This window comes from Polypterus senegalus, chromosome 10, assembly GCF_016835505.1.
Source record: "Polypterus senegalus isolate Bchr_013 chromosome 10, ASM1683550v1, whole genome shotgun sequence".
Classification (NCBI taxonomy): domain Eukaryota; kingdom Metazoa; phylum Chordata; class Cladistia; order Polypteriformes; family Polypteridae; genus Polypterus; species Polypterus senegalus.
In genome coordinates, this window is record NC_053163.1 from 171624363 (window position 1) to 171636526 (window position 12164).

Consider the following 12164-nt stretch of genomic DNA (forward strand, 5'->3'; position numbering starts at 1 on the left):
GGGATTATTTTCTTTTCATGTTAGACCCAGAGAGGTTCCAGGAGTTGGTCACTGAACTAAATGGCCTTTTATCACGTGAGAACCAGCGGCTTCAAGAACTAGCAGATTTGCTACAAGAAAAACATCGGCGTACAAGCAAAGAGGTTGGTTGACTTTTCCTGCTCTGTAGTGGTAGCCTTTTCTAGTAACCACAGCATTAGTGTGCTTATTGGCTGATAAGAATACACTGAGTCTCACCAAGTCAAAGAATATCTCCTTTAGAGCAGCAGTTGTTACAATATAAAGAAATTAAAGAATTCTAGTGCTCACCATAATGTCTGGTAATTTTATCAAGGAAAAAAATGTGTCTTTGAACCAATCAAATCATTCAGATGTGTATTTACATACATTTCAGTCACACCTTGCAGAAATGACATTTTTTTCTACATTGTCCCCCCTTTTCATGGGACCATAATGTTTGGGACACAGCAATGGCAGATATAGTAAAGTAGTTATATTTAGTACTTAGTCGCATATCCCTTGCATGCAATGATTGCTTTAGATAGATCTCTTTAGATAGATAGATAAATAAATAAATGTACATACACCAGAATTACTAAAAAGGAAGAAAATTAAAAAGAAAGAAAACTTTCTGACTTGACAGTTACAGTCCCAGTGAGGCATTTGCAGGTATATTGCTGTTGGGTTAAAGGAGCCCACGTCATGTTTCATGACACACTTATCTCTTATATATATTTCTCCTCTTGTTCGTCCTGTTTCCTCACCGCCGAAGTGAAAGTTTCACGCGGTCGGGCTAGACATAGGGCGGGGATGTGACACCAATGGGGTCATGACAGGAGCGGGGAACGCGGTTGTCCGAAAGAGGAATAAGTATCGAGAAAAGCGACGTGGGGGTGTATGAGAGGCCGCAGGCAGCGTGGGGAAGGGTTTGGAAGAGGAGGAATAGGAGTTGAGAAATGCCATGTGGGCTGCGTGTTTAGGGGGACCGGGTTTGAAGAGGAAGTAGGATAAACCAGAACAGAAATATATATGAGATTATTGAGTGCAAACTGATCGCTATCCAAGCAATCTTCATTCCCAAAATGTCTCTCCTTCCTTCCTGATACCAATCTTCCTTTTAAATTTAAACGCACACAATTCCCACTCAGACTCACCTTCTCCATGACTATCAACAAGTCCCAAGGACAAACGTTTGCAAAGATTTGCGTTAATCTACAACAACCAGTCGTCAGCAACTGTCAGTTGTACGTGGCTTTTTCTAGGGTTAGATCTTTCAACTCATATCTGTCATCTCCAGCAAAACGCCTATTCACAATTGCGTCTTTCAAGAAGTATTTCTTTCTTGATTTCTGAATTCCTTTCTCACTGTTTTCCATTCCTATTCTTACACTGCCGTATGCTACAGCGGGCGTCGGCTAGTGATGAATAATGTGTTAACTGAAAATCCTCAGTGTTAATGTGTAAAAGCAAGGTTGTGCTGTGCTGTTCATTATGGCACTCAGTTTTGTTTTAATTCCTCCCTTTGCTACTACCTTCAGGAGGTCCAGAGGAATATGCCCCATGAATGAGCCTACACTTTGAATTAGCTTGCTAATTCAGTTGGCCTCACTTGAAGTGATATTACTTTCCCAGCCTGCCACAGCCTTTAAAATTTGTCTTGGTAGAAGATATGAAGGATGTCACTACCCACATTAAAGGAACACAGTCTCATAAAAAGATCCTGCTCTGTCCTTTCTTATATAATTCTTCTGTGTTCTGAGACGGGTCCACCCTGTCACGAATATGAATCCCCAGGTACTTGTAGGACTGCACCACCTCAGTATCCACTCCCTGAATAGTGACCAGGTGTAGAAGCTCTTTGGTGTATCAGTAAGTAAATAATGAGTTCCTTAGGTTTTGTTGATGTTCAGTTACAGATAATTTTTTTGCTTTAAGAAACCAAGTTTTCCATTTGACTCCTATACTCTGTCTCATCCCCCTTATCAATATACCCCATAAGTGTAGAATCATTTGACAGTTTCTGCAAGTGACAAGACCTGGTGTTATAATGCTATTCTGCGTTATACAGAATGAAGAGAAAAGGAAAAAGGACCATTCCTTCTGGTGCTCCAATGTTGCTCACATCTATGTCAGAGAATCGGACCTGTAGTCTCAATGAACTGTGGTCTGCCCTACAGATAGTCCATTATCTGGGATATCATAGGGTTATCCACCTGCATATCCCTGAGTTCACCTCTTAACAGGGATAACTGAATGGTACTGAAGAAATCCCAAAACATAATCCTGACAGTACTGCTAGCTTTGTCCATGTACAAATAAGACTTGTGGAGCAAGTAAATAATTGCATTCTCCACTCCAGTCTTTGCAGACAGGTAAACTGCAATGGGTCCAGGTGGTCTGCCACATCTTGTATGACATTGTTATGTTAGAAGCACCTGACAGAATAAGAAGTACTGTGTGTGCCCAAGGAGACAACTTCCAAAGCACATCTATTTTGAGTTTCACTAAACTTTTGTCCTTCCCCTTTGCTTCTGGTAACAGCCTTCATTTGCATAACGTGTCAGCCCCACTTCTCTAACTTCTTTCCTTCCTTCATTGTGCTCAACAGATTAAACAACACAATCCTTAAGAAAAGTAAAGCACTGCTTCTGACAAATAAAGTGTATCGGCTATTTTTTTTTTCTGTAATGTCACCAAATTCCATTCAAATTCATTACACAATTTTGGAGATTTTTGAAATATTTAGTGTTTCTTATTGGGCAAGGAAGTGGGGTTTGGGTAATATCAAGCTATGGATTAAATGTACTTCTTCATGGGATTAATAAAATTAACCTAATCTGATCTACATGTCTTTGTTTTAAGGCTTATAATTTTTGTTTCTTTACAGTTTTCTGTTCTAGGCAAGAAGGTGGAAAAGGCCGATTCCCGTGTTTCTGAGCTACAAAGTAAAACTGAGGATCTGCAGTGGGACATTGACAAGATCCGTAAGCGTGAACAAAGGCTTAACAGGCACTTGGCTGAAGTACTTGAGAGGGTGAGCTTGTAAATAGATTTTTGTCGTTGACTCTTAGGCCTAATTCAATGCAGATTACACTTTCATTTTGCCATAAGATGGACAATATTAATTTTATACTATTTAATGCATGTATTTTTAATGTGTTGGGTTCCTGTGAAATTTTAGTGAAAAAAATTGGAATCTGCAAACAGATTGATGGATACTGGTCTTTCAGAAGTGTTAAAATAGATTTAGTATCACATTTCAGTTATTGTTAAACGTTTCCAGTCGTGGCATAATTTGGTATGAATAATAATAATTTGCTTTTAATATACAAATTTTATAATCTCCATTTGTAAAAATGTTGCGCTTATTTTTTTTATAATAAAAGAAGACACATTTATAAAACAATTGTTCATTTTAAATGATAATGCTATACCACTTTTTAATTAATGATAAAGAAGGTTTGTACCAGGTTTTACAATTATTTCCCATTTTATTCTTTTGGTCTTTCGTTGAGGTATAACTGGATTTTTTTTTTTTTTTATCAGGTCAACAGCAAAGGCTACAAAGTGTATGGAGGTGCAAGCAGTTTGTATGGTGGGACAATCACAATCAATGAGAGGAAGGTGAGATTTCCCCTTACATTGATTACGTTTGTGTTTTCACCGTCTGTGACTTTTATTTACTTGACGTTTCTTTAGCGTTTTTCCATTTATCCACTGAAAACTTAATATGTTAAATGGTCTAATTAGGAGTGTGTGATACATATCGTCTACGACGATATCTTAATTGTTGTTTTAACTATGTGCGATCTGAAATTATCGAGTATGTCACTCAGTTTGCGAAAAAACAATCAAAACCGCTCCTTTAGAGCCCATGCATTCACTGTCTAATGTACATAACAGCCTAGACTGCCGTGTATGCGTGGTCAGTGCATCACAAGTGAAGCTAGCTAAGTGATCAAACAGCATCACGGGATAAACCACTTCGCAATCTATGTCATTGGATTTGGTTTCAAGATGTGGATCATCCTCACTTGCTTGGAGGTGGCTTGGCTTTTAAAAGACAGCAATCTGCAACCTATGTCTCAAGTCATTTACCATTAAAGACCGCTTGATATCTAACTTGTTTTACCATCTGTAAAGTGAAATTCATCTACTACGGAGCCAAGTGGTGTCATGCAAAAAATAAAAAACTTTCAGACGTATTATGCAATTTGTTCAAACAGATTATTTTTATTTCCGTAAGAAGCATATGTACGGAAACTCTGAACCGCACAGTGAAAAAAATTATGGGATAACCCTTATCTCGTACGTACATGAAAATATCACGATGTTTTCACGTACGTACGAGATACTTTTCACGTATGTACGAGATAAACTTAGATTAAAATATTACAAAAGTGTGCTTCAGGGCTTCGTAATCACGACCTTACCAAGGCCATGGTGCTTCAGTTTGACGTCACTTCCAGCACTTGTAGCGCGGTAAAATAAAAAAAAACAGATGGATGGACTTTTATTTATTAAAGGAGTGTGGGATGGTTAGAGTTGGGTTTAACAGCAGCTTACAGTACCTATGTTAGGTAATGCCCAGAACGTCAGTCACGAAATGCCCATCGTATACCCCGTTACACTATGGTTAAGATTAGGCTTGTGGGAGGGTAACGGTTTAGTTAGGTGCTTTATGTTTACAGGTATTCTTTGTCTGCACACTCGCAACTGAAGAGATCTGGTGTTTTTTTTTTTTCTTCCTGGGGAAACAATTTCGTGCGTACAACTTACTATCTCGTGCCCACCACTTGCCATAGCCTGCGCACCAGGCACTTTTAAGGTCGCATCTGCCAATACTGCGTGTGCGCTGCATTCTTTCAGATGAGCACCAAATGCCATTGCGTGCTACTGTACATCATTTTCTGGAAACAGGACATATCACTGAACAGTCTGATGTTTTCCTCATACAGTTCCAGTCCACAGAATTGAATATTGGCAAGTTTATAAAATCAGGCTATGCATTCAAGCCCAGATCGTTAAATCCGCGAAGCAGCACCGCTAACCAATGCACTAATTTATAGTGAAAGGAAATTACATTAGTTAGCCATTTACTTACTAGCCCGCAGTATGTTATTCGCACAAGTTACGAAAGGAATTCATATTTCACGCATTTACTGCGTATGAAGTTTACCCAGTTCAATGCGGGTTCACTAATTTAATTCTCTGGTAAACCTGGCACACTCGATCGCTTATCTGCACCAATGAACTGTGTTATTTAACGTGCATCTAAAGAGTTTAATCCAAATCGGGCCACTTTAACTCCCGCCGTTTTCAGACAAGAAATGTACCCTTGTTAAAAAGCCAAACTTGAATATCGTAGTGAAATCCACTGGCCAACCTGGCACACTGGGTCACCCGTTGCATTGTGCAAAATGAACTGCGATATTTAAAAGTACAGCAGAGATCTAAATCGTGTTGCTGCCGTTTTTATTGTCATGTTTTTGACAGGATGGCTCACTAAGTTAAATTGCAGGTAATACTAGCTTAGCCCAAATGTAGGTGCACTTGGTATATTAATTGGCTAACTTATGATGTCATTGTGTTTACGGTAATGAGAAAAAATAAAGACACCTTCTTTCAGTTTTATTGCATATCAGAGGCACGGATGGTTATTTAACCTGATTGCCCCTTAAACAGCAGAGTCCGACTTGTTGCTAATATGGAAATGTGTAAACTTTGCTAGAAAAAAAGGACTTGTATCCGCATTTGGGTGTCAAAATCTAACTGCAGTCTCTCTTGTTACAAAACTGTAAAATGAAAGTGAGCCAAACTGATTTAAAAATTTAGAGTGTGACTTTAATATTACAATCAGTCTTGTGCCGTTTATATGAAGACAGATATATGCTAAATTTACTAGTCAATTTGACTATACTCGGGTTCGTCTGGGCAAAATTCAACTGCCTTTAACAAAAATATATCTAAACATTATATATATATACTGTATTATATATATTATATATAAATTAAAGAGATCCAAATCGATTTCACTCTTTAGAGCGCATATTATATATCGCAGTCAACTGAAAGAAAGTGTCTTCTTTGCATCACCGATAACAGGGCAAGTCAGTCAATGAATTTCCTTACGTTTGGGCTAAGGAAGTATTACCTGCACTTTAACTTAGGGATCCATCTTGTCAAATACGTGACAATAAAAATCCGCCGCATCACGATTTAGATCTCTGCTGTACTTTCAAAGTTCATTTTGCACAATGCAACAGGTGACCCAGTGTGCCAGGTTGGCCAGTGGATTTCACTATGATATTCAAGTTTGGCTTTTTAACAAGGGTACATTTCTTGTCTGAAAACGGCGAGAGTTAAAGTGGCCCGATTTGGATTTAACTCTTTAGATGCACGTTAAATCACACAGTTCCAGGTTTACCAGAGAATTAAATTAGTGAACCCGCATTGAACTGGGTAAACTTCACACGCAGTAAATACGTGAAATATGAATTCCTTTTGTAACTTGTGCGAATAACAAGCTGCGGGCTAGAAAGTAAATGGCTAACTAATGCCATTTCCTTTTACTATAAATTAGTGCATTGGTTAGTGGTGCTGCTTCGCGGATTTAACGATCTGGGCTGCAATGCATAGCCTGCCATTATAAACTTGCCAATATTCATTTCTGTGGACTGTAAATGATGTACAGTAGCATGCGACAGCATTTGGTGCTCATCTGAAAGTATGCGGCACACACGCAATATTGGCAGGTGCGACTTTAAAGAACCTGGTGCTGGTAAGTGGTGGGCACGAGATAGTAAGTTGTACGCACCAAATTTTTTCCCAGGAAGAAGCAAAACACCATATCTCCTCATGTGTGCCGTACAAGTGTGCAGACGAATACCTGCAAACTAAACCCTTACCCTCCCACAAACCTACTCTTAACCATAGTGTAATGGGGTATGCGATGGGCATTTCGTGACTGACGTTCTGGGCATTACCTGACGTAGGTATTGCATGCTGCTGTTAAACCCAACTCTAACCATCACACACTCCTTTAATAAATACAAGCCCATCCGTCTGCTTTTTTATATCACCGCGCTACAAGCGCTGGAAGTGACGTCAAACTGAAGCGCCACAGCCTTGGTAAGGTCGTAATTAGGAAGCCCCGAAGCACACATTTGTAATATTTTAATCTAAGTTTATCTCTAAGTTTATCACGTACGTACGCGTGAAAACATCTCGTACTTACGTGAAAGTATCTTGTACGTACGAAATATTTTCACGTACGTACGAGAAGGGTTATCCCATAATGTGTTTTCACTGTGCGGTTCAGAGCTTCGGTGCATTTTATTTTGCAAGCAGTCGATTCCAAAGCACTTTTTTTTTTTCAAGCAGCCCTTCTGAGAGAGCTTTCAGCACCGGGGGAAATGTTGTAAATTCATCTACTGTTAAGTTCTGCTCCATACTTGTAATTTTTTTTATTTTTTATACTGTATTGAGGATTTGTTCTGTGTATTGCATTGTATTGACCGCCTTCTTTTTGACACCCTAAGGTTTCTTCCATTTTTTCCATACAAGGGTTTTTTGGGAGTTTTTCCTTGACTTCTTAGGGAGTCAAGGCTGGGTGCTGTCAATCGGCAGGGCCTGTTAAAGCCCATTGTGCACTTCTTGTGTGATTTTTTTTTGGGCTATACAAAAATAAATTGTATTGAAAAATGTAACTGAGCTGCTCTGAAACCAGATGCTGTGGATCAATTGGTGTTTCAGTCTCACAACTTGAATTTTCCTCAGAAGTATTTTACAATTTTTTTTTTTTTTTTTAATTTTTGTGCAATATTGGACAGAACATGAAGTTAGTAACTTATTTTAAAATGCTGTAGGTTTAGTTTTTTTGTATCTTAGTGCAGTATATGACAGAACATATTTACAAATGCTGTAGTTTTTATTTTTCCCCCTATACAGTGTTTCACAGAACTTTGGATTGTTACACAATAGTACATTATGTCTGATTTTTGTTCTTGCTTGAGTGATGCACAATTCACCTCACAGAGTAATCTATATTTATCCACTCTGTAATGTTCGTGCCTTTATAATTAAATTTTGATTAGTATTTTATTCCCTTTGGATTCATATCTTGCTTACATTAAGGCTAAGTGTTGGTTTAAAATGTTCTCATTATGATAGTTTTGTTGGTCTTAGCACACTTTTTTTGTGTAAATCCTGTAGGCCACTTTGAAATAGTTTACTCATACTTGCACTGTTTGATCTCAGTAATACTTTAACTGGTGATTTTATTGTTTTTATGTTATTTTACTTCAGTTTTAAGTAAATAAATAAGGCCTGTTTTCCGTAACTAATGTTTCCTCTAATCTCATTAGTATGCTACACTTAATATCCTATTATCAAGACCAAGCTAGATCATTAAGACTTTTATAAACGCGTATTAAAAGGATGCAAAATATTATGTAATTATCGTTATCATAAAAGTACCAGAGAATATCAAGAGAGAATTTTTTGCCAATATTTCACACCCGTAGATCTAATAAAGATTAGTTTCTGTAGTGAATTAGCAGGAGTAACTGGCGTTGCCCGGGAATCTATAACCGGTGAATTTCCCAAATGAAAGAAACAGAACATAGAAATAGAATTAACATTTTTCTGATTGACATGTTGTTGTAAGTTCCTCCACTCTGGATTCTGTGTGCTGTGGCGTTTCAGACACCTTTGAAATAGACTTTGTTGTGGCATCTGAAGTGGACCTTCCAATTCTATGTGTTCTACGTCGGTGGCATGGGTATATTAGCGAAAAGCAGGACAATTATAATGTGTGACATGGTATTAAGTACGGAATAAGCACCACAGTGAGATGAATTTACATTATTTACAATACATCGGAAAGCGAACAAATAGCACCAGTCAGTAAGAAAGAGCAACACTGAAATCGTATTGTCAGTTAGAAAGCGAGCAAATAGCACCACAAATACAAAAGGCAATAAGAAAGAGTAGCACTGAAACCGTACTGGGTAAAATGGCATGGAGGGATGCTGTGTTTGTAAGGACCGTCTGTGTTGAACCGTGATGCCATCTAACAGATGTTGGCAATGGTAACTACAGAGAGAAGTGACATACAACCAGTGCTGCGTTTGGGGAAAATGGTGGGGGAAGGATGCTGTCTTTTTAAGGCGAGTCTCTGTTCAAACATGCTTGCATATTACGGACACTGGCGAATGAAATATAGTACTATCAGTGCGTGTGGGAGTGTGACGTACGGAAACGCGGGTGTGTCAGCCACTCATGCGCACTGGGTCATTCACGTTTTACATCCAAACGGCAGTTCCCCTTCACTTGATCAAAGCAGTCGGCCTTCTCATACTTGGACACTTCATCTCTTGGCAATTTAAAGAAACTTGGGTAAAGAGCGATGCACAGAGACCAAAGCTGCCGCTAGATGGCGCCGCAGTGAACGTCTGTAACGTGTGGCCATCTTGTTAATGATAAGTACGGGGACGTGTGGCGAATGTTGTGCCGATGAAAAGGTGCCCTGTGGTTCAAAACAAACATTTTTCCGAAACATACATACCGCATGACCTTCTCCTGGTCACAAAGGAGCCCCATCCCCAGTTTGGTGAAGATCGTATGCCCGGTGCAGATTTGTATGGCGGACAAACAAACATATATAGTGAAAGAAACTCATAAAATACTCCATGTTTTATGTCATTTTTGCATACATTGGTTGGTTAAATTTACTGCATCTGCTGCAGGTTCTGCTCAGTGTCTGAGGGCTTTGTTTTTATCATTGTATCATGGTACCTCATTTAATTTATTTTAAGTTACTTGGCGGGGCAGCCAGGACCTTGTGAGTATTGCTCTTCTGAGTTATGTTTAGCAATAACCAAATTGCCAGACACTGATGGCATCAAAAATGTGAACTAAATTAGGCCTAGGGCTGGACCTGGTTAAAATAGAGTTTATGTTTTAACAAATTTGTCCTAGATAACTGTTGTCTATCCATACATTAAAGTCCCTTTGTTGTGTTTTAAAAATGAACAATTGTTTAAGGCCAGTATGGCTTACCTACTTCTGTTTTGACAGTTTGAAGAAATGAATTCAGAGCTGGAGGAGAACAAGGAACTGGCTGCCAATCGCCTAGCAGAACTGCAGAAATTAAAGCAGGATTTGCAGCAAGTCAACAGTGAGAATGAAAGAATGATGGTAAGTTTGGTAGACACCCTTGTGTGTAGACTTTTTTTTTTTTTTCTTTCTCTATTTTTTTTATTTAAATCAATATATCATCGATGATTTGATAGGTGGAAGTTCGAAACTTAGCTGAGGTTGCAGTGAGAGACTCTTCAGAGTATCGGTGCTTACAATCCCAGTTCTCTGTGCTTTACAATGAGTCTCTGCAGTTGAAATCTCATCTGGATGAAGCCAGGTCAAGGCTTCATGGAACTAGAGGAGCAAGGCTGCGACAGCTGGATCATATGGAGGTATGCCTAATTGAATACCTGAAAAGGCATTCATGCTGACTAAAGACTTTCTGACGATTGGATAAATGGAAGGAATATTCTTAAAAACATTGGCAGATTTTTTTTTAAAGATTAACATACAATATTCTGATATATTCATGACCTTCCTTTAGCTGCTGTGTTATAAGCAAAGAGCTGTAAATGTCTCTCTTTTAAGGTGAAGGACATTTTTACATTTTTTTTCTCCTTTTCCAAAAGCATGATGAGATTGCTCTTCAGAAAAAGCTTCGAACAGAAGTAATCCAGTTAGAAGATACTCTCGCACAAGTACGCAAGGAGTATGAGATGCTGCGGATTGAGTTTGAGCAGACGCTGGCAGCCAATGAGCAAGCAGGTTTGTCCTTTTTCATATCGATATCTCAATTGTGTATGGGAATGAAAATGTTAAAACCTGGGTCATTGTCTCCTCCTCTAGGTCCTATCAATAGGGAGATGCGCCACCTTATCAGCAGTTTGCAAAACCACAACCACCAGATGAAAGGAGAGGTGCAGAAGTGTAAACGTCGTCTCCGGGAGGCCCAAGCAGAGCTTGCTAAGGTTACTATTATCCTTGTATATAATGTGATACTATCTATATGTATGGTGTTCGCGTCAATACCCCGTATATATGGTGTTCGCATCAGTACCTCAACTCAATACAAATTAGTAGTTAGAACATAACGTGGCAAACGTGGACGTAGTATTGCAAGATTGGCTAAGAATGTTCGAATGCTTCAGTGAAGCCGCTGGACGGCGGAGTATAGTAAGTCGGTGTTGGTTCGAGCAGATAACGGTTAAGTTTGGCTGGTTTTTGGAACGTTGCTGTGGTGTTGCGTACTTTTCAGGACTAACATCGTCGACTGACTTAAACCCTTCGACAGCTCTGTGGTGTTATGGGTCCACAGCTCGTGGAGAAAAGGCCATTGATTTTAAATAAATAATCATCGCACCCGAGGCGGCTTCGTGAGGGGCGTTGTTAGCGAGCAGCGGCGGTCGTCTGTGGGCGTTTCTCACCGTGTGCACAGGTGAGGAACTGCCCACATTCGTGATTGCTCCCGTGGCTAATGCTGCAGCTGTGATGGCCCCTCACGTTTTAAAAAGAAGCGCGAGTCGGTTGTGGGGTAGTGTAAGAAACGTTCGGGAAGAAGAAGAAAGAAACGTTCGGCGAGAGAATCGATCGGAGAGAAAGGAAAGGAGAGGACGGAGGTTACAGGGAGCGTGGAAGCAAGCGGTGCAGGAGAGAGACGGACACGCGGAGCGTGTGGTGAGCGCGATCGAGCCGTGGGCAGCTGCAGGAAGCTGGGTGTTAGGCCGACACCCAGGTGTTTGTGTAGATGTCGCCCCGCTGAGCGATCTGGTAGCGGAGTGACAAGGTGAAAGCGACGAGCGCGGAAAGGCAGCGGAAGTCGGGAGGCTTGGTGGTGGAGTCCCCAATATGAGCGACCTGGCTATTGGGGTAATCAAGTCTCGGGGACTGGGATGAGTGCCATACCGAGCCAGGGATCGGGAGGTCTCCAGTCTCGAGCGTGTGAAGTAGGAGGGCAGCTGTAGAGAGCGTCTTGCCTGCTGCTAAGCCCGTACGGGATAAGCAGGTGAGACGCATACAGAAAAGCACCGGATTTGTTTTTTTGTTTTAAAGACTGCTTCCATGAGAAGATTTTAACCTCTCAT

The 12164-nt window shown here is 40.0% G+C and overlaps 1 protein-coding gene across 1 annotated transcript in view; it reads left to right on the forward strand.

Moving 5' to 3' along the window:
- Positions 1 to 12164, forward strand: part of rnf20 (ring finger protein 20, E3 ubiquitin protein ligase) — a 45872-nt gene that overhangs the window by 13317 nt on the left and 20391 nt on the right. Inside the window, exons 6-12 of the mRNA XM_039767502.1 lie at positions 25 to 143; positions 2888 to 3034; positions 3547 to 3624; positions 10081 to 10200; positions 10296 to 10475; positions 10713 to 10848; positions 10930 to 11051. Coding sequence (XP_039623436.1) covers positions 25 to 143; positions 2888 to 3034; positions 3547 to 3624; positions 10081 to 10200; positions 10296 to 10475; positions 10713 to 10848; positions 10930 to 11051 — 902 coding nt within the window. The remainder of the gene's footprint in view (positions 1 to 24; positions 144 to 2887; positions 3035 to 3546; positions 3625 to 10080; positions 10201 to 10295; positions 10476 to 10712; positions 10849 to 10929; positions 11052 to 12164) is intronic.